Genomic DNA, 22,687 nt, shown 5'->3' with positions numbered 1-22,687 from the left:
TCCAAAAAGTATAAATTGCAGCCTAACAGTCTACAGAGAAGCCTGGCTCCCCAACAAGCCAGGCTCAGGGCAGGAGGTCACAGCAGCTAATCAGGCCTCAGTATGCTGGCCCCACTCACTGCCCAGCCCTGGCCATTCTCCTCCTCTGCTTGGAAAGTAGAGCCTCTCTGTTAATCGCCCCGTTTTTCAGAAGCTGGAAGGTGGCGTGTACCGGGCCTCCTGTTCCCAGACTCCTCTCTAATGACACACTGCGCCAGCAGATGTCATCCTCTGATCCCTTATGACCTTCTGGATTTGGGCAAACGACAAAGTGTCTGAGCTTCACAGCAAGGGCCTCTGGGTGTCTCTGCGCAGAGCCTCTGTCATCCACCTCAACCCTTATCACTACCAGACATCATGGCAAGGACATGGCCTTGCTCCTTTGTCGTGTGTGTGTGGGGGGGGGGGGGGGGGAACCTTCCGGAAGCCAGGGGCTATGAGGTTCGGTACTTACCAGATGTGACTCCGGGTCCTCCCTGCTGTCTCAGCTTGACAGACAAGACAATGCTGCTTGAGTGCCTTCCTCAGGGTCACCTCACAAGCAAGCAAGTGCTGGTCCTAGTAAAATGAGATCATCCCTAAACAATGAAGGAAGTGCAGGCTCAAGCTCCGAGGGCCTGAAGAACACATCCTATCCCACCATTAGCCAGGGTGCCCGACTAGAAGAAATAGCTAATGCCTTGAATCTTCTGTGTTTCCCTCCCTGGGGCCAAAATAGAGAACTGACATCCACCAGTGAGTCAAAGGGTTGAGGGCCCCAGTACTCCCCTAAGGCCACCTCTCTGGCAGTCTCCTTTCATCCCAAGCTTCCACAGAGCTCTGTTCATAGATAGTATCCCCAGAAGCACATGAAAACCTCAGTTGGGGGATCTTAAAATCCAGTCCGCTCTCTCTTTGTAAAACTACCTTGCAAACCAATTCTGTCTCTGTCTCTGAAGCAGGCTCTGGCATGCAAGGCTGTGCCCTTCCTCAGTCTGAGTCTACAGCTCAGAAAAAGACCACCACCGCAAACCGGATGTGAGCAGGGTTCTGAGATGGGGACCCTTGGGTGGCCTCAGGATCACAGGAGGCTTTGGCCTGTCTCTTCTGTTCAGGTGCAAAGGGGACAGTTCATGAACAGTGTTAGCACAGTAAGGCTCGAGGCTCCCCCAGAGCAGGCGGTGGGAGCCATGGGACTCAAGGACGATTCTCTGTGAGGGTGGAGCAGAGCAGCTTCCCTCTCGTGGAGGCTTCCTGCAAAGCCCTGGTATGAAGACTTCATCACCCTCCTGTGTAAAACCCTCAGGAGCAAGCCTTCCTCACAGCCTTCCCAGTGGCCTCCGAGACCCTGGGCTTCACTGACCCTGTCTTCAGTCTCCTCTTTACATTTCTCCAGCCACCATGACCTAACTTAGTCACTCCCCCAGGGAACACCTGCCAAAGCCACCCTGCCAGCGCCCTGCCCCCACCTTCCCATTTGTCCTTTTTTTGTTTTGTTTTGTTTTGTTTTTGTTTGTTTGTTTACCCATCTAACTGGCCACAGAGCTCTTAAAAAAAAAAAAAGACTCTTACTGTTTATTGGCTTACAGACTGTAGCAGAAAAGTGCCGATTTCTCCTGCTACCCTCACTCATTCCTTTTTCCTCAATGTAGGATCTTAATTTTAATGGGAAAGAAAGGGACAAGGCAGTCACTTTCCACACTCCCTTGTACACCTGCCTTCTTAGAGGAAGAAGAGCATGTTTTACCCCCTTCCCTTTCTCCTCCCTACCTGGGACTCTGGTAGGGTGGCTGGAACATACTGGGCCACAGGTGACCTCCAGAAAGGCACTCACCTGTAGGTGACAGAGCAGGGCATCAAAGGAGCAGCAGGTTCCTGTAAACCTGTGGACTGTTCCTGGGATCTGCGCCCTCGGACTTCTTGAGTGATGAGCATTTGCCATCTTTAATGATTATAACTCTAGACTCTCTTGCTAGCAGCCAAATGCTGGTTCCACAAGCCTTGGACCCTTGGCTAGTTTATTGCTTGTTCTAGTTTGCGTTCTATCGCTGTGACAAGACATTCTGACCAAAACCAACTTGGGAGAAAAGGAGGTTCGTTTCGGCTTCCCCTTTCATGTCCCACTTCATCTTTGAGAGATGTCAGGGTAGGACTTGACGCAGAGGCCATAGGAGAACACAGGGTTCAATCATACTGTGCTTTTGGCTTCTCTTCTTCGTAAGAGCTGTACTAACAATCACACAGGTCCCCATGAGGGAGTCAGTCTCTCCAGCCTGCAAATGCAGTGAGGGCTAAGAGCCTGTAGACTCTGGCTAGTGGTCCTGCGCTGTCTCCTGAACACACCTCTGAGAAAAACTAGAACCTGCATGCAAATACAGCTTTCAAATCATAATTGACAGTGGCTGCTGATACTTCTAGCTCTACCATGAGAGGAAAATGCTGGAGTGAACAATGACCTAAGCACTGGCCTGTGTGACACATGGGCCTTGTGATCTGGAGCAAGGCCCCCAGCTGCTTGTCTCCAAGGCTGAAATGATACCTGTCTTACCCTAGTAGTAAGAAGCATGGGAGATGGGTGTGTGTGTGTGTGTTTGCTCAGAGCTGGGGAGAGTCTTAGGGGGTGTCTCACCCAACCCCTCATCATACAGATGAGCCAGGGTGGCCCAAAAGTCAAGGTTTTGTCTGAGGTCACAGGGTAAAGTAGTGGCAGAACATTGTCCTGGATTCTGAGGCCCATGTCCTCCCCACTACAGTATCCTTGTCTGCAGGTAGTAATGACATCACTGTGACCACCTCTTCAGTGCGCCACACATCCTCCATCACCGCTACTGGGGTTATGCAGCAGGGAGGTTGATTTCTCCCAAGCAGTTACAAGGGTTTTTCCAGGCATTACTGTGTTCCAGGTCTTCAAGTCTACCCTAGGCCTGGAGAATATAACAGTGAGCAAAACAGCCAGAAACCCTGTGGCAAGAGGGCAGGTTGGCACCATAGACAGTGGAGAGGGGAGTTCTGGCTAGAAGGAACCGTGTACTGACACCCTGGTGTGCTCTTGGCCTGGTAAAGGAAGAACAAATAGGCCAGTGTGTGTGTGGAGCCAAATGCACCAGACCAATGGAAAGAGAAAACCAGAGAATTGGAGACAAGTAAACAGGCAATGGACAAAGGTCTTCTGGACCATAGTAACACTGTTGGCTTTGTAGCCCAGGCTGGCCTCAAACTCATACTCCTTCCCGGTCTCCTCCCAAGTTCTGAGATTACGGGCATTCACCACTGTGTCCAGCAGGATTTTTACTTTGACTTACCTGCTAAGTCCCTGCAAAGTGTGACTCCGCATCAGAAGTCTGGGGTGCCCCTAGTGAGCAGGCGTCTCTTGTGCCCCCCACCCCCCATGAACATAGACTGTTGCTCTGTACTTGGTATTGGATGATCCCAGGCTCCCTGCTGCAAGCATCCATGGACCTTTGAGAACTTCCAATTAGGGTGAAAATGGACTTGGGTGGGTGTATCTCAGCATCCAAGCCCCAGACAGGCAGATTCCTTAGAAGTATTTCTGAGACCAGCAATGCTGTGGAGACAGACCAGCAACTGAGCAGATAGGGGAGCCATCAACTCAGAGGGGTTGTTGTTGTTGTTGTTGTTGTTGTCGTTGTCGTCGTCTTCACAGTTTATCACCTCAATGCTCATCTCTAAGTCAGAATAGCTGGCCTTCAATTCAATAAACCATTGTCCTTTGCATGACTTATCTCTCCAGAGCAGGAATGGATTATGCTCCAGTGTCTGTCTGTCTGTCTGTCTGTCCGTCTTTCACTGTGCGAGCAAACAGCCTTTGTTAAAACCAGATTTTTCTGTGTAAGTCAGATTTTTCTTGCCCAGGTTATGTAATTTCTAGGTTTAAGAAATCAATGGCATCGGCGCTCTAGCTTCTGTTTATAATACCCTGTTTATTTCCCATGTGACAGCTATTATCTGATTGGGAGTAAATGGAGTTTTTCCAAAGATTTGGAAAATCCAAAGATTTCCAAAGATTTGCAAATCCTAAGGTTTGCAGGAGCAAATGTTTTTTGAAATGTTATAAGTGCATCTAAAAAACCACATGGACTTGAATTTCTGGTCCTAAGCTATTCTAGAATCTTTCTGAAGTCTGAGACTGCCCCATGCAATCTTGACTTAAGTTTCAAGCAACAGGGAAGTCATGAAATTGGAAAGGGTTATCTTTTGTCAATCATAGCCCTTTGTGGGATGCTGTGCTGACAGAGGACAGCGGAGAGACCGTATTTTATGGCTGAAAGCAGGGCTTGATCATACCCAGTGGGGATTTTGTTCCAGTAATTGCATCCAATTGGACCTTCTGCCACCGTGCAGGTACGGCATTAATAACACTCATTAAGTCATACGCCCGTGTGCTTTCCCTCCCGATGGCTGAGTCACTGGCAGAATGTATTTTCTTCCAAAGTGTTTGTTTTCATTGTTGCCCTTTAAAAATAATGAGTTCATTCTATTCCCTTGCAAGGAAAGCTACTCTAGCCTGCTTTGAAATTGTATATCTTTTGTCGAGCACATTTCTGCAGTGCGTCCATAGCTTTGTGCGCTGGGGAACCCAACCCGGTCTCTCTTAAAGCTCCCAACCAAGTTGCCTCAGACTTGATACATAGAACCGCCAACCCGTTTGACCTTTTATATTGTTACCCTTGGGCAGGTAGAAGTCATGCAGGTTTCAGGTAACCCTATCATGTGACCAGAGATCAAAGGTCAGCAGCTCCTAAATGTTCTGCTGTCAAGGTAGCCCATTCATCACCATTATTATGCACCTGACAAGCCGACAAATGAACCTGGGATAAAATTATTCTCAACCTTATGCCTCCCGGATTTACACCCGAGAGGTGGGCCAAGCAGTCTCGGGGTATTAAGTGGTTCCATGAGCCTGCCAGCATCCCTGAAGTAGGGGGAAAGCGCTCTCGAGCCCTGTTGGCTGCTCTGAACCCTGGAAGGTCACTAGCTGTGTGCTTACCAAGCCCAGTTGCATATCCACAAAAGCTATCCTGTCTCTGGTTTCCTCTGTCTTGAGATGAATTCAACGTTAGTTCTGTGTGGACTCAAAGACTTCCTGTGTCGCTCCCCCCCCCCCCCCCCCCGCCCCCCGTTACATCCCTGCCGTGGTATCTTTGTGGTCCTTTGGGGCAGGTTTCCACAGTGCAGTGTTTGTCCTGAATGGCCTGCTCCTAGAAATCACTTAGAAAAATGAAGATTCTGGGGGCCTCCTCTGGAGAGGCTACCCTGGGCCTTTTGTCCTAGGGGAAGCTCCTTTTAATAAGACCCCGGGGGTTCTTTCATTGTTTGCATTTTTGAACAGCACAAAGAGCTTAGGATTTGGAGTCAGACAATTCTAGCTTTGACTCCATATTCTGTCATATGTTCGGTCATAAAATCTTGACTTGATTAGTTAACCTTTCTGGGCTCCAGTTTCTTCTCGAGGACAAGAAATTTACATAGAAAATGTGCAAAGTGTGTACGGCGGCGGCGGTGGTCGGTTACGCTTTCAGAAGCAGTTTTTTGTTTTTTGCTTTTTTCCTGTTCCTTTGGTCTAAAAGTTGTCCCTGAAGGAACAGTGGCACAATCGAGAGTAACTCTGTATTCTTCTCCCATAGCAACAAAAACCCCAGTAAACCTCTAAAGGCTTTTTTCCCCCCAAGCAATGGGAGTAACGGATGCTGTGAGGGCCTGCAGTATCTCACCTAGACTGGGGGTGAGGCAGAGCTTTAGCTGAGGCCGCTTTCACTACCTTTCTAGCGAAGAGGGCATGACTCTAGACCCTGCAAAAAGAGTGGAGGTGCTTTTGAGCCATAGCGTGTCTAGAAATTGTCCTTGACTTAAGACCGTCTGTCTGTGTGTGTGTGTGTGTGTGTGTGTGTGTGTGTGTGTGTGTGTGTGTCTCCCTCCCTCCCTCCCTCCCTCCTTCTCTCTCTCTCTCTCTCTCTCTCTCTCTCTCTCTCTCTCTCTCTCTCATAGAACCTCTGCTCTTTCAGAACAAAAACCTTGATGCTCGTTCTCTGATAGACAACTTATAGTAAGAAAGATTGATTTGGGCTCATGGCTTCAGAGGTTTCTGTCTGTGGCTGGCTGGCCATGTTCCATCAGGCCTGTAGTAAAGCGGCAGGAACATGACGTAACAATCTTCTCACCTCACGATAGGCAGGAAGCTGAGAGACAGAGCAAGGGGCTAGGGACAAGATGTCGCCCTAGTGGCACAGCTCTAGTGAGCCTAAGGTCCGTCCATTCAATAGGGAATCCACCAATGGGTCAAGTCATTGATTGGGTCAGCACATTCATGCTCCAACCAATTCCCTCCCCAACACTGCACCCCTGAAGTCAGGCCTTCAACATGCCCGCCTTCATGTGTATGCTTCAAGTCCAAAGTATGACACGTGTAGTTAGTGGGTGATATAGGGTTAATATTATTTTTCAGACAAAGTAGGGGTCACCTACATTCTGATGGAAAGATTTGGGAGCTCTTAAAGCTACTTGAGACAGGAAATGACTTTTGAGTCTCAAGGAGGTATTGGGGAACTCAATCCAGTTCCCGCAGCCAAGAGAATGGTACAGTCGGCACTCCACCCACACCATCCACATGCTGACTGTTTGACCAACATCCCGACAGGCTGTCTGTGTAGAGCAACCTAGCCGTCTCTTGGGCAATGCCTGCTTGGCACTGATAGCATCATCTTGGTATTCAAAAGTGGTATGTTTGGGGTTTGGAGCCTTTTTAAAAAGTCCATACAGCCTTTTGTTTATTAGACTTCTTCTTTCTTCCCACAGCGTAAGGCCCAAAAGTAGTCTATATACAACTAGGATTTAAGCCAAAATTTAGGTAGCTGGGTTTGAAAAGTACTGGCTACGAAAAAGGTATGTTGAGCTGGAAGAAAGAAAGGTGGCCAGTAGGCAAAGGCTGCGTTCTCCTCCCTCTGACATGTGTTGACTTGGCTGGTTTGAAAACAGAAGTGGGAGGTGAAAAGCCTTTCACAGGGAGAGTGGCCGTGCCTCTCCCTGAAATTTAGTTAGAAACTGCTTCTGCATTAGAGAGACGGGTTTATGCAAAATTGACAAGCTAATTTATGAGATCACCTTTGCAAAGTAGACCATAACGGGGGCTGTAAGATGGGGTGGCTCTTCATGTGTAGCCTTTTTCATAATGCCATAATAGCAGTGACAAATCCACAAAGAGGTTTTGGAGTGCTGAGCTAAGTTTGTGTATATATGTGTGTATAAAAAATGTGTATACATATATATACATATATGTGTGTATGCACATACACACACACACCACCACCACCACCACCACCACTACCACCACCACCATGCCAGCCTAAGGCCAAGCTTATTATATCCCTGCCTACATTCGTCCTCACCACTGAAAATCATGGAAGCCAAGCACCATGAGGCCATGAGAACCACGCCAGTGAAATGGCCTGAGGTTCGATTTCAAATAGTAGTTTTAAGGTGGGCAACATGAACAAATCCCTTAAACCGCATGTGGTCGGGACAGAGCAGCCATGCTAGATGAATTGTGCTACATCACCCCACGGGCAGATGTACTGAGTCACACAGGTTTCTTGGTGGCCACACTGGTCCCCAACGCCTTGAAAGCCTCATGGCCCTGTCAGCCATTGTTTCCTGCTTTGCTCATGCTGCTCCTGGCACTGGGCTTAGGGGGTGAGCGGGCGCTCGCCCCATTGTTTCTTCCCTGAGGCCTCACAAGCCTTGAGACTGGCATACATTGTAAGAAAACACATTTGGCTATGGCTGAGATCCTAAAGCTATCTCCCAACTAACTTTAGTGAGAGTGACTGTCACCTGCTTCTTGTAATGAAAAATCCCAGGGGGCAGTATGACTCGGAAAAACACACTTCATTAGTCAAGTAGGGATTTTTCTAGTGAGGTTACTAATTTAAACTAGGCTTGCTTTTAGAAGCTTTAGTTATTTCCTTTGTATTCCCAAGTGCTAAGAGCCTTCCCTGGTAACGTTGCAGTATCAGCTGCATTTTAAAACTTGGCTGCACAGCCTGTAGGCAGTGGGTCCTTTGGCATGGTGACACCTATGTGTACTTTGCATACTTTGGAGGGCGTCATGCACGACTTGGTCTCATCTCCACATAACCCAGCAGAGCAGAGGACCGTGCACCTCACATAACAGTTGAGAAACCTGATAGCATAAGATATTTTCTCAAGGTCACCCAGAGGCTATAATGAGAGAGGGCTTATACATTTGAAGGCTAAACAGGTATCATTTATTTCTGTAGATAACGCCTGTTAGAACTTCAAAGTCCTGAGGATAAAAAGAAAAGAAGGTTACTTAGTCACTTGTTATAGCAAGAGTCCTAGGAAAAAAAAAAGTTTGTCCACCGCCCCCCCCCACACACACACACACCCCACACGCATAGTTTGAAATCTCCCAAAAATCTCAGTTTGGCAAGGTTAACTAAGTAGTTGATGGACAGGATTCATTTTGGTCCAAGTGGAAATCCATAATAAAGCTAGGAAGCAATACAAAGGGCAGCTAGCTTCTGTGCAGGGTCTGCCACCCCCACCCCCAGCTTTCTGCCTGCCTTTGGGCTAACCTAGGATACGGCAAGCCCCATGCAAATAGGGATCTAGATGCCAGCCCCTACCTTCTCCCTCCAGCTTTCAGCAAGGGGAGGGGGACCACAGTACTTGGTGTCAGACTTTTAGACAACAGATTATCATCATTTTCCTCAGTGTTTGCTTTGTTCCTTCCGTGTAAAGGACTCTCATCTTGCGGTTCATTTTTCTTGGCTCTTCTTGTCTGCGCTTGGCAGTACTTCTGCATGAAGTCCCTATGTGTGCTTAGCTTCTCCATTCTCACCAGTCTGTCTTCAGAAACCATTTGTCCCCTGAAACTGTATCATTGTCTGGAGAGTATCGGAAATGTTACCTGTCCTTCCTTATTTGTTGCAAAATTTAGGGACAAGGAAGAAGACCATGTGTGTTTTCTTAAAATCAATGGCCAGCACATTACTGTAAAACCTATTGATTAAAAACACGAAGTATAATGTTAGTCATTTAGTCCGTGAGGTGACGCGATAAGGGGAGAAATGTATCCTTTGACTCCTGCATTAACCTTTATTGACTGCTTGCATACCCATAATTAACACACACTTTAGCTAAAGTGGTTAGTTTCAGCGCGGTTGGCCAGTGTGCACTAATGTAGCTGCCTTCTTGATCACCCAGATGAAAGCGCAGCCCTGGGGGAAATCAGTGAGTTACACCTCAGGGTGGGGGCGGCAGGACCTCTGGACCAGCCGGCTTCCTGCACTCACACTGGGTCCTTCAGGGAGAACTACTCCTGAACTGCAAAGAGCTTTGAGGGTGGCCATGGAGTCATTTGAATAGAAGCCAGGCAGGTGGATTTGGGAAAGAGGGATGAAGGGCTTATAGATTTTTGGGTTTGGGGTTTTATGTGTTTGGTTGGTTGGTTGGTTAGATGTTGTTATTGTTGCTTTCTCCCCTTGAAGTGCTTCAGGAGAGGGGCAGGATTTTCTAAGTAGATCCATATTTACTTGCTAACTCCAGAAGCATCCAAATATGGTATTTTTCCCTGAGGATATGAGAGTGGATGTTGGCAGGAGAGGCTGTGGCATCATGGCGGGCAGCTAAGGACAGTAAGAGCGAGGAAGAACACTAAGTTGAGTAGACTCTGTAGACATTCTGGAAAGATCATCCATCTCTGGACGTGAAAACTGGCTTATTTCTTAGCAAAAGCCCTCAAGTTCACAATTTCAAGGGCAGATAGTCCGTGTGCATGCCGCACAGTATCTGCAGCAACGTGGACTCATGGGAGGAACATGACAATGATCTTGTAAAACGTGGGCAGCGGCTGAGGTGGGAAGACTGGCTGGCATCGTCTGGATTCTCCGGGTTACCAGTAACAAACAAGCAAAACCTACCTCAGACAATAAAAGCTTGAGAAAGTGCAGTCTGCAGAGACTTAGCTCACGTGAGCCTTCTCCACCTGGCAATATGGTTTATAACCCTGCCTCTGGTGGCAGGGAAGCAAATAACCATGGAAGGTCAGGGTTGCACAGACCCGGACAGGAGAAAGTCTTTTCCTTCAGCTCCTGCCTCAGACATCAGGTTGACTCTCTGTTTCTGTCCAGCTCGAGTTACATGCATCCCCTAGCCGTCTCCTGGGACTGAGAGTAGGCCCTGCTGAGCACATCATCACACTTGGCATTTCTAAAATACATCTTAAGGCACGCAGGGCCCCTCTCCAGTGCAAGGGATACACATGCTAAGAAATAATCCAACATGGCTTCCTGTGGGTGGCAAGTCCACGTGAAGCCACCATTACTCAGAAGGCTTGATGCAGTGACCTTCTTTTGTGTGGGTTGGCAGCTGCTGGTCCTTCCAAGGCTGCACACTGTGGCCTGCCACTGGAAAGCCTGGGTAAGCCTCATGTCTTAGGATGCTACATGTGACAAGATTCAGCCAGAGGCTGTTCCATTCAAAGCAGAAAGAGCTATGCCAGAGCTACTGAGCTTCCCCTACAGAACCCATCCAGAGGCCCCCACTGAAGGACTCTGGGAAGGAGAGAGCCATGGTGCAACAGGCAGGGCTCCAGTGGTATCTGTCTCTCACTGGCACTCATGGTGGAAGTAATGATAGTGATGGTAGTTAATAGTTACTAAGCTGTCTTCCAAACACTATCTCTGTTCATTCATTTAATTACCTCAAACCCATAAGTCAGAGTGTTATTACTGCAACACACACACACACACACACACACACACACACAGACACACATACAGATGAACACCAGTAACTAATTTTAACAGTGCACTACAATAGAAAGTAGATGAATTTGAGTTGTCCTTCTCAAGTTACCTTATACTCTCTTCAGCCTGAGGGTAGAGCTTGGAGGTGCCTACAATGAGGAGGTGAGCTGAGGTAGGTGACAACGACCTAGGTGCTTTGATGCAGCCTCAGACAACTGTTGACCTTCTGACATGATGTCAGGAGGATCGTCTGCTCCCTCTGGCTCCAGATCTTGGCAATGTGGACAAGGTAGCTTGTACCATGACTTACATGGTTACCAGGGACACTGGTGACTCGCATCCTGGGTGGGACACAGGATCCCACCACACTGCTCATACTGCACACTTTAAAACTTATAATTTACTACTGGAATTTTCTGCTGATTGACGGTGGGTAGCTGAAGACAGGAGGGACTACTGGACCGTTGGCATTCTTCTTATTCCTGTCATCACCACTAGACAGACAAGAACCCACGGGTCCATAAGATACAGGACGGCCTAGATGATGTGTCTCCCAGAAACAGCATCACCAGAGGATACAACATCTCCCTACTGCCTCATCCAAGGACGCCAAGACCCCAGCAGACAGTAGTGATGTGAGCAAGTGGTTCAAGTACAACTGATCCTTCTCAACCCATCCACAGTCTGCTGAAACACTGAGCCAGGCTCTGGAGCTGGCCCAGGTGGCCCTTCTCAAACATGGAACCCTGCCTAGCCTCTCACTGGCATTCCTAAATTAACAAGGAGCACTGGCCATCGAGGGAAGAATATCACAACAATCTTAAAAAAGCAGAATTGGACTGAATAAGAAACTGAATGAAGGGTCTTGTCCCAACGCATATGGGAGATACACAAACACACATACACATACACACACATACATACACATACACACACATACATACACACATACACACACATATACACATACACACATACACACACACACATACACATACATACACATACATACACACATATATACACATATACACATACACACACATACACACATACATACACACACATATACACATACACACATACATACACACATATACACACATACATACACACACATACACACATATATACACATACACACACATACACACACATATATACACATACACACACACACACACACACACACACACACACACACACACAGCTCCAAGCCCACTTGGGTCTACATGAAACGAGGTGGGTCCCTCACCAGCTCTCTTTGCTGGGAACAGTGGCAGCAAGCTGGGAAGCAGCCCTCCCAGAAGCACAGCCAGTGGCCCTGGGATGCTTGCACAGGTCAGTGTGCACACGACTCTGCCACGGGTCTGAATATTTTTAATACTTTCTCAAAGCAAGGAGGCAAAACCATTTGACAGCTGAGAAACCATCTCTATTGACTTTTTACAAACCTTATGATATTCTAGGTGGATCGACACTTATCACAGCCCTTTAATCTGCCAAGCAGGATAATATGTGCACGGATAATTTATCCACTGTGAGATTGAAATGCTCAATTTGGAATAACTTTCCCTACCCAGTAAATTGAGCATTACTCTGCGATTCTGAGGCCGAGAGAAAGCACAATTTAAAAAGCTTTGCCAGGTCCCTTTGTAATTAGTCGCAGCTTCCCTTGAATATTAATTCCCCCCTCGTCTTTTTCAAGTGATTTAGAGACTGTCACAGGCACTGCAGAGACGCACCCTGAGAAAGGCGACAGCAAGCGGCGTGGTCCTCAGCACCTACAAGTAGGCTGCAGAGCGCACCCTCTGCCCCTCCACAACGTGTGTGCTTATCAGCGCAAACAGTTGAATATTTATGCTAAGAGGATTGTCAGAATCTGCTTCTGTTGCTTTAATTCTTGTTTTAAATAAATAATGAGAACATTTAAACACATTACTCTTCTTGGGGCCCCGAGGTCAGCTAATCTTATTATTTATGAAGTGATGTGCTACATAATAGTACTTAGTGCGTGTTAACAGACGCTATTATCAGGGTCTGATGCGGAGAGCTGAAGATATATTGGAATGTTACATGTAATGTACGACGGATTGAGTGCATAGGATGCCGGTATAGCAATTAACCACATTCGAAAATAGGTGTAAAGTTGAAGTATGCTTTCCCCTGGGAATCCCCTCCCCATTAATAATCCCCCAGAGAAGAAATGTCTTTCCGTGAGGATCTTACCCAGGCCTATGACTTGGAGTGGGCGTGGCCACTCTTCAACTGACGGCAAGGGGGCGGGCAAGGGGAGGAGCTCCTACACAGCTGCTGCAAACACGTAGGCATGTGTGCTGGGCCTATAAGAAATCATTCATTACCTATTACATCTATGTCTTTTTCTGTGACCCTCATTTCCCAAGCCCAGTTTTAAGTGAGCTCTACTCTGCAAGAGGGTGGTGCCTCAGAGATGGGAGGATGCCACCCCAACTTTTTCCTGCCAGGCTATAATTTAGCTGCATATGATAATTAATTTCTCAACTATTGATGAATAATCCATTTAATAAAAACCGTGATTTAAGTGTTTTCCTTGGGGACTAACTCTTGCTAGCCTCTTAATTTAATTTTGTGGAAGTTTCCCCACCTATTCATCAGTGGAAATGATTATTAACCTCTATTTGCATATATCCTTATAAACCTCTCTCCTTGGAGTGCCTTTTCTCTGAGCCCAGCAAGCTGGGACACTTGTAAATCTCCAGGATCTCCAAAGTCAATCCTGGTCTGTAATATTGTTTAATCTATTCTTGGACGTTTTAATGCAGTAAATTCAATTTAATCTTTCCCAGTAATCTAGTAATACATTGAAATCCCACAAACATTTAAATCTGATAATGGCTTAATCACACACTTTAAATAACTGTTGAGATAATGAAAAAATAATTCACCATTTTAAAGGCAGAGTAACTCAATTTCCCTGATGATTGGCTTTTCCGAAGCCACTGGAGATAATACAGACCTGGGAATTGGAGAAACGTGGCGCTCCAGCACTCAGACGGTTTTCCCTCGGAAATGTGTTCCTTCCGCCTTGAAACTCTGCGCCCACTTAGCGTTCACCTTCCCAGCTGTTGTTGGGGCATCTGCCAGTGCTGCTCCCCACATTTCCCAGAAGCCTGGAACTCCCAGTGCTTTCCCCCAGTGGATTAACTGTCTGCTCTTCCTCTCCTAGGGGCCAGTCCCGACTCGTCCGGACCTTACCAGCACAACAGAAGCCAGACTGCCGGCCATACTGGGAGAAGGATGACCCTTCCATGCCTCTGCCCTTTGACCTCACGGATGTGGTTTCAGAGCTCAGAGGCCAGCTTCTGGAAGCCAGACCCTAGAGGAAGCACAAGTCTTAGAGTGGAGAAGGGAAAGCTATCCTTGGCCTTCCTCCCCCAACCTTGCACAAGGGTAGTATAGACGCCTCTCGACCCAGACATTATAGGATCTGGGTCCCAATTCAAAACAGCTAGAGAATAAAGCCCACAATCACTGAAATGTTAAAAGTTAACTGCGTTTTAGTCTGATTTGGTGTGAAATTAGATGACCACCCCCCTCCCCGACCCAAAAAAAGATATTCCCCACTCATTTTTCCCCCTTGGGAGCACCCTTGTCCCCAAGGCAGCAACAGGGATGAGCTAAGCCTGTGACAAGCCTCACCTGCTTTCCTCTTTGGCTAGCCACCCCCGAGACTGGGAGTAGACCCAGCCCAAGGGGCCATCAAACTACAGCCGTCTATGTCGGCTTCTCATCATAGCTTCTGGTGTGTGGGCCATCCAAGATGGCAGCCACTAGTTCCCTGTGGCTGCACAGACCTAAATTCAGCTCAGCTGTAGTTAAAAATCCATCCTTCAGCTGCCCTGGCGGGTGCCGGTAACTACCATTTTAGATGACACATGGGGATATTTGCGTGTTTCAAGTTGATGAGCCGGCCTTCCCGCCTGCAGTTTTCTGTAGTGGCTATTGCCATGGAGGAAAAGCAATCGCTGGAGAGTAACCTCTTCCTTCCTCAGAGACAAAAGTCACTGAGGGCCTGACTGTGAGGCCTGTGTACCACACACAGCAAAAAGAAGGAGGAACAGAGGAAACAGCCCCATCCTGTTTTTATGGGGCTTCCCTGATCCAATGACAGAGGCCAGCCCTACGGACACTATTTCATGCAGTTAGTGTTTCTCCTAGAATCCCCCCGTTGATAGGTACTGACAGGTGGCATGGGGCTTGAAGGACCCAATTCCCATCCCGATGCCAGAGCATCAGAGAAACCATGGAAAGTTGTTAAGCCTGAACTCTGATTTCAAAGTGCCAGGACTAAGACCCCACCCCCACCCCACCCCACTCCCTCTGTGACCTTTGCATGTCCCTGTGTCTCGGTTTTCTCATCTGTACGGTGGCAGATGTTACAAATACCAACTCCAAGGGTAAAGATTAAGTGACACGGCCGAGCTACAGACCTAGAGCAATCTCTAGCATCTGCTAAGCATCTGCTACATATCAGTGTCGTTGTGTGAGCTAACCCGGAAGTAGTTGTCTTCCTCCCCATCTGCAGTCCTCTGCCGTCTGTGTCTCATGGCCCCCATCTTTCTCTGCTGACCTGAGGCCCTTCCCTCAGCCATGATTTTCTTGGAGTGGTCGAGACTTTCTGTATATGGAAGGGTACACAACAGTAGTGTTTTTGCACAGCCAGGATTCCACTTAAGGTGCCTTCCTGCCCAGAGTTAGCCACGGAAGCTGCAGGTTTACAAGCAGCTAGGATTTCCTAGTTCGGGGGACTCTGGTCTCTGAGATCTTGAGCTGCTCCCTTTTGTCTCTGAGCCACAACTTCCTCATCAGCAGAGACAAGATGTGAGGTACATCCTCACAGGGCACTGACACAGTAAGAGTGTAGGTGACTTCAGAGGTCACAGGCTGCCCCACCCACCCACCCACCTGGATGGGTGGTTTATTAGGCCCCATGACATGTCTTCTTTGTTCTATTTCATTAGGTGCCAAAATTAAAAATTGGGAGATTGCACATAAAATTAAAGATGTCTGCATTCTCTTTTGATGTCAGGATAACCTATGAGCCCTTAGGTCTCCATACTCGTGGGGCAGTGGCTTGGCAGTGGCTGTGACCTCTGTGCTCTGCTGTGACCTTGCTGTTCCCTGTCATCAGTTTGTAAATGTGCTCCCCAGCAGCGCTTTCTAAACCTGCTTGCTCATGCCCTATAGTAGAAAGCAGTAGCGTCGGGTTCCCAGCACGTGCTCCTCCTGTTGAGCTGTGTTCATGGTCTTCTTGTACTGCTGTGCTGTGTGAATCTGTTCATACCCAATAAAGAATTAAAAGACGAAGAGCCAGAGAAGTCTCTGTGTGCATACCAGTGCGGGGGGGGGGGGGGGGTGCTGCTTTGTTGGATGGGTGGAGGTGGTTCTCACACCCTTCAGTTGTTCCCACTGGCTTTCCTACCAGCCTTCCCTGGCGGACAAGTCATATAGTTCCCGTGAGGAAAGTGGCCTGAAAGATGTATTGCATTCACAGTCTTGGCCTCCTCCTTTCCAGACTCCAACAGTGTGGGGAGCCCTAGGTCAGATGCTAACCGCCAATCTCTGTCTGCCAGGGCCTCCAGGGGAACCCCTAGAAAGACGGCTTCAAAGAAGGGAAAGGGCTTTTGTGGTCCAGGGAGAGAAAGCCAGGACAGTCCTACTGTCCCTACCAGAGCAGAGATGGAAAGAACATTCTCTGGGAAATGAGGAGGATTTCCCACAGGGCAGTTCGGGGGCAACTTGATGAGATATTTTGTTTTCAACCATCACTCTGACTAATGACTGGGTCCTAAAGGTCATGGGGAGGAACAGGCTCCGTTCCAGGGTGATTCTTGGCATCCCAGAATTCCATGTGGCGCAAAGGATGCAGGCAGCCACTTCTGGTGTGCAGAGTCCACGCCGTATCACTCACACCAGCCCGTCCACTCCTGCTCTTACCAGCAGCCTCCCTCCTGACAGAGTTTTCTAGACAGAAAGGAGCGGGGTCATGGCATGGCTTGTGACACAATTTTAGTAATAAGCTTCCAAATCCATCACTAAGTGAATGGAGGGGTGCCAGAAGTGAGATTGCGTGAGCCCTGCCTAAAGCCGGGGTGCAGGCTTTGTGTGTGTTTCCAGGGAAGGTATTTTCCAGCACAACTTTTTTTTTTTCCCCTGCGCTAGTTAAGGCCGATGTTACCACTGGGCAAATTGCATACATTTGGATCTGTGCCACGCTAAATACTGTTTATTCTGTGGATCTGTCAGAGGCCAGTGCATGGAAGGCAAGGGGATTCTGATTTGAAAAGGCAATTCTCATCCAAACAGGTTCAGATGGAGCGAAGCGGTGCGGATTAAAAGGCGCTGAAGTGGTAATGCCGTTTACCCAGTTTGCCTTTGTTACTCTGTGATTAAATGGTATTTTTAATTAAGTTTCATTGGGAACCGTAGGTATCGAGGTGGTGAAATCAATTTGACAACCATAAAGAGGGGAGGGGGGGAGGCACGGGCGGGTTGTAATGAGTGCCACCGAGGCTGCTGGGAGAGCCACCGGAGAGTCCGCAGCTCTGAGAGGACAGAGAAGGCAGGCGGGTTGCTATAATGACTTCTGAAAAGGGAGGAGGGCACCCAGGGCCTGTTCTCGGTAGTTGTCAGCAAAAGGAATACGTACTCTTGCTGCCCTGAGACACTGCGATAGATTCAGATAGACTCCAGAGCATGCTGGCAAGCCCTGGGCAGAGCTGAAGGGCCCATTCCTATTTCTGTTGTTTGTACAATCTCCTCCCAAGGCCCCAAGTAGCCACGCCCACAGTCCTCTGCTCTGACACCCTCCTTTCTTACCGCCTGGTTCACTTTCCCCTCAGAACTTTGGCAACACAGGTTCTTTCCGATATCTAGCCTAAATCTTCTGACATCGGAAGCTAATTTCCTTTACACATACGGCCCATCTATCCAGTTGGTATCTGATTGCCCAAAAGAGTCCTGAACGGCAGTAGAGGCTTCTGGGTACAGATTCTCTAGTTCTGCACTAGTTGTATATGGGTGACCCTAAGGCAGCCCACCCCTTTCAAGTCTCTTTTCCTATCTTCCACATGGAAGGTTTAGTAATGTGACTATTGCCTGAGCGGGTCATGAAGATTTGGCAAGTTCATGTCCCTGTAAAGTGCCTCAGGCAGTGCCTGGCATGCACAAGTCTTCAGGAAGTACCAGCTGTTATGAGCCCAGTTTCCTGACATCAACGTTCTAGCGTCATGACTCAGGCAATGGCTCACCGCTCTGAGATCCAGGCTGCGTAGACACCGTGCGGAAAGGTGGAGATGTGAGCTAGCACTTGGCTGTGCCTGCAGTCCCTGCAGTCACACGTGGCCGGCGAGCGTGTCCCATCACAGCTCAGCAATCACTCACAGCCTGTCCGTTATTATAATCAATGACACAACACACCAACCAAAATAGCCGATCGTCACCAAGAAAGGATGCACTGCACAGTTTGTTTAAGAAGAGAATGCCACCAGCACATACTCACCCCAATTGCTCTTCACGGCTTCATCCTCCCCCGCCCCCCAGCAGATGGCCTGGAACTTCTTATAAATGAGATAGTGTGAAAAATGATTCCTTCACACTGCCATTACCGCAGCAGGATTAGGTCACCCCTGGCAATTTCAGATTTGCTTAAAAACATTCCTGCCTCACCTTCTAATGGATGGCCTGTGTACAACAATTGTTTATTGACTCCGATGCCTAAGGACCAGGGTCAGCCCGCTTCGGGGGAGGGAAGCATTAATTAACTCTCACCATTAGACTCAGTGATTCTTTTCCAATGACGCAGTGCGTGACTTTGTTCACATTTACTTTTCATCAGTCCTGGAAGACTCGAGGTGAACCAGCTCTCCCGCACATGTGTGTCGGGCTAAAATGGATCACAGCAGATACAGATCTGTTTGCCTGTCTGCACTTGCCTTTAGACAAGATTCATCAATTTTACAAAAGCTACTGAGTAACCCGGCACCACTACAAATGAAGGGCTTTCTACCTTGGCTTTCCCTTTTGTCTCTAACCTTCGGAAGTGGCAGCGGGCTGGCCTTAGAGCTGCTTTCAAGAGTGCAGGGGTTCTGAACCAAGCCCTTGGGTCATCTTGGTTGGTGACCATGTGATGCACAGTCTTGCTTCGTGTCACATTAAGATCACCCTTGGTGCTGGAGAGGCTGCTCAGTGGCAGAGCCCAGCATATGGGAACCCTGGGTTTCATTAACGGTTCTGCAAAAACTGTAAACGGAAAACAACAACAACCATCACCCCCTTTATGGCACCAGTATTGAAGTGACCTTCTGGCCCTTCCTAAACACAAGAACATCCTAAACCAGGGGGATTCTCAAGGATAACCCTACTAGTCCCATGCTTTGTGAGTGGTTCCTTCCCCCTAGGGAGATAGCCCAAGTACCCAAGCCCTTGCAGATCCATGGAGGGTGTTGCTAATTGTCCAGGAGCATTTCTTCCTTCCTTCCTTCCTTTCTTTCTTTCTTTCTTTCTTTCTTTCTTTCTTTCTTTCTTTCTTTCCCTCTGCCTCCCCAGTGCTGAGATTAAAGGAATGTGCCACCATGTCCGGTGCTCCAGGAGCATTTCTTGCTTCTGATCAGGAAGTGGCAGTGGCATGTGGCTCACTCTGGAAGTTTTAGCAGCAGCACCAGCAATGGCAGCAGCAGCAGTAGCAGCAGCAGCAGCAATAGCAGCACCAGCAGCACTACCAGCAGCACCAGCTCCAGCACCAGCAGTATCAGCAGCACCACCAGCAGCAGCAGCAGCACCAGCAGCAGCAGCAGCACCAGTAGCAGCAGCAGCAGCAGCAGCAGCAGCAGCAGCAGCACAAGCCTACTTCTTCAAACAGCCATGAGGAGTATGCTAAAGGCTACTCTTGCATTTTTGTTTTTGTTCTCAGACTCTGTATACCCTGTGACAAATACCAAAGCCAAGCACAGATGTGTCCCATTCTTCATCCATCTATCCTAGAGCCTCAGACACTGCAGGGAAAAGGAAACCACTTCTGTTTGCTTATTGGCAAAGTGGCTTTCCCATCACCAACAACCCCAGTTTTCCCTCCAAATGAATGATGGGGAGCAAGCAACCTCAAGATTCTCAGGAGACACATCAGCTTCTCAGAGCAGCAAAAGCTACATCTGGTAACTCACCCATCGTAGACACTGGGCCCCTGGTCCCTCCTGCCCTCTCCCCACCCCACCCCCAACTCTTGACAATGAGTTGCACTTGATTGCAGTGATTAGAGCAGGGAAGGGGCGAGCCAGGTGCTTAAGATTCCCACTGTCTCTCTCTGCTACTCCCGACCAAGGTCAGCCTGAGAGGCATCCCAGTGCCTATGTGAATAATCAAGCCTTGTTTACCATGGAAGCTTAGTTTTCTTTTTACAAAATCAAAGCAGAGTTTAGTAGGCAGTGTATTTCATACATGCCCCTTGATCAATGCAATGATCTGTCAGAGGCCATTAAAGCACCCCCCCCCCTTAGCTCGAATGCATTCAAAGCTAAGCTATCGGATCATTTAAGGGCCTCGGTGATTGTTTTTAATATACTGTACATTGATTTCTCCCCATGAGCAGCAACATAAGTTTGAAACTAACTGTGTATGACTCCGGCCCCATTTACTGTCTCCAGCCCTCTGTGAGATGCTTGCTTTCATTTGACCAGAAAGGACTGGGTATAGTTTTCAAAGCCATGTGGCCCCTGCTAGAGTTCCCAAAGGTTAGTCTGGGTGGGGTTGGTACTTTTTTTTTTTTTCTCCCAGAGCTTTCTCTCATTTTTTTTTTTTAAATCCCATTGAATGAGCTGTGCATGCAGAAGGGAGGAGCAACCCTGCTGAGGGCCTCCAATGAAAGGCAAGGGAGGAAATCTTCCTGAAGGCCAACAGAGGCCACCGCGCAAGGGAGTCTGCCAGGGTACACAGCCAACGAGAGCCTATGCCCAGAGCATGAGGGACTGTGATGATGACGATGATGATGACGATGATGACACCCTCATTCACCCTGCCTGTGGAACGGAAGGGTGGAATAGGATAGGGGAGCAGCCAAGGCGGCCTTGTTAGCACTGCATCCCCAGCGCTGACAGTTCTTTCTGCATGAATTACCGCAGGTCCATCGAACAGACACCTGCTGCTTCCTTCATAAACACAAGAGCAGTAGGAGGCCTGAGACCCCCCCCCCAAAAAACAGCCTTTCTGCTTCCTGCCCTTTGCCTTTTGGACAGGACCTGAGAATGCGGGAGCAGCTTGGCTGAAGAGACTCTCACCCTGTTTGCAAGGGCTTGTATGCCAGACTGAAGTATTTCTCCATCATGCCCATTTTACAGATGAGGCAAGTGAAGCCCAGATGGGAGCAGCATTATGTAAGGTGAACAATGTGAACTGGGCTTCCGTTTTCTGGTGTTTAGTGAAATTTGGCAACAATGCTTTTGAACTCAACCTCCCACATACACCTGTGTCCTACTGAAGACGACGATTCTGGGTCCCTTGCTGGAATGGTCACCTTTTCCTCTGAATTCTGGCTCAGAAAGGTACAGTTTTGTCAGCCTGGAAAAAGAGTTCTTATGTCATCTTCCTTAGCCACAAATGCCTGCAGGACATGGGTAAGATTCATTGCGTTAGTGAGCCGCTGTGATCTCTGTTCATGATTCAAAGAAGCCAAATTGATCGTTCAGAATGACAGAACTGAGTTTAAAAAGGAAGGCGAGATGTAAAGAGGAGCCTGGACGTGTGGCTCCCTGGCAGAGAGCTTGCCTACCATGGACACGGCCCTGGGTTTGACCCTGGGTGCCACCAAATGACAGGTGACAGAGCAAGCAAAAGAGACCACAGAAGTTGTCAGCGGGGGTGAGAAAAGCTCAGCCCTAAGCTACGTCCAGCTCAGACGTATTTGGATCAAATAAAACTTTATTTAGGACACGGCTGCACCGTGCGTTCACATCCTGTCTGTGACTGTCTTCCCAGCATTCCAGGCGAGCTAAGAGGATAGGGCCCAAGAGCCCCCACGTGTTCAGTACAGGTCTGGAACAGTCAGTACTGACCAAGGACCAGCTCAGTGGACTGTTGGGTCATCGTGACCTTGTGTGTTAAGTGATTAACATGATGCCCCGCTCTTAGGAACTGTTCGGCGCATGTAAATTACAGTGATATATTCATAGGAGCTACACCAAAACAGTCACCCCAAGAAACGGGAGGACAATAAAGAGCAGTCAGGGAGCAGAGCAGACAGAAGGCTGCATCTCCATTGAAGTGAACTGAGCGAGAAAGAGAGTCACCAGGAGAGGTCACACAGAGAGTCGCCCTGGCTTTCTGCACCACAGAGCTTGTCCCCACCAAGGGGAATTGCAGACAGGCAGGCAGAGCCTGGCTTGCCCAGCAGGCTGAGAAGACCAGCAAAGCCTGTTCCCTGTGCTCCTGACCCCGCCGCCCCTGCCCCCCCCCCAATGTCAGAGCTTGGGTGATTGTAATGTTTCCTGGGGGCAGAGATGCTTATCTCTTTCTGGGATGTTCTAGAGTGCAGGGCGTACCTGTGCTTTGTGGCACCCAGGACTGACTGTGTGTTGTCATAAAGGACAAGTAACACACAGCTGCTACTTTTTTGTGTTATTTTTGAGGAAGGTTCAACTAAATGTCTGTTTTCGTTTGAGACAGGGGATTGCTCTGGAGCCTGGGATAGCTTTGAGTTCAGGATCCTCCTGCCTGGGCCTCCTGAGTGCTGGGGTCACAGACACGGTGGCACACTGCATCTGATGGATACCTGCCTCTCACTCCGGGCTAGACTTAGTACTCAGAAGCTCCGGTAGTTGTTTCTTCCTCTTCCTCTTCTTCTTTCTCCT

The 22,687-nt window shown here is 48.5% G+C and overlaps 1 protein-coding gene across 1 annotated transcript in view; it reads left to right on the top strand.

Annotated features, from left to right (window-relative positions):
* The window catches only part of FTO (FTO alpha-ketoglutarate dependent dioxygenase), a 357,684-nt gene extending 341,530 nt beyond the window's left edge, over nt 1–16,154 (top strand). The window contains exon 9 of the mRNA XM_084756998.1: nt 14,014–16,154. Within this exon, the coding sequence (XP_084613124.1) occupies nt 14,014–14,167 (154 nt within the window). The 3' untranslated portion in view covers nt 14,168–16,154. The remainder of the gene's footprint in view (nt 1–14,013) is intronic.
* The last annotated feature ends 6,533 nt before the right edge of the window (nt 16,155–22,687 follow it).

This window comes from Acomys minous, assembly GCF_964271855.1.
Source record: "Acomys minous genome assembly, chromosome: 14".
NCBI lineage: Eukaryota > Metazoa > Chordata > Mammalia > Rodentia > Muridae > Acomys > Acomys minous.
This window is presented reverse-complemented; position numbering and strand designations above follow the sequence as displayed.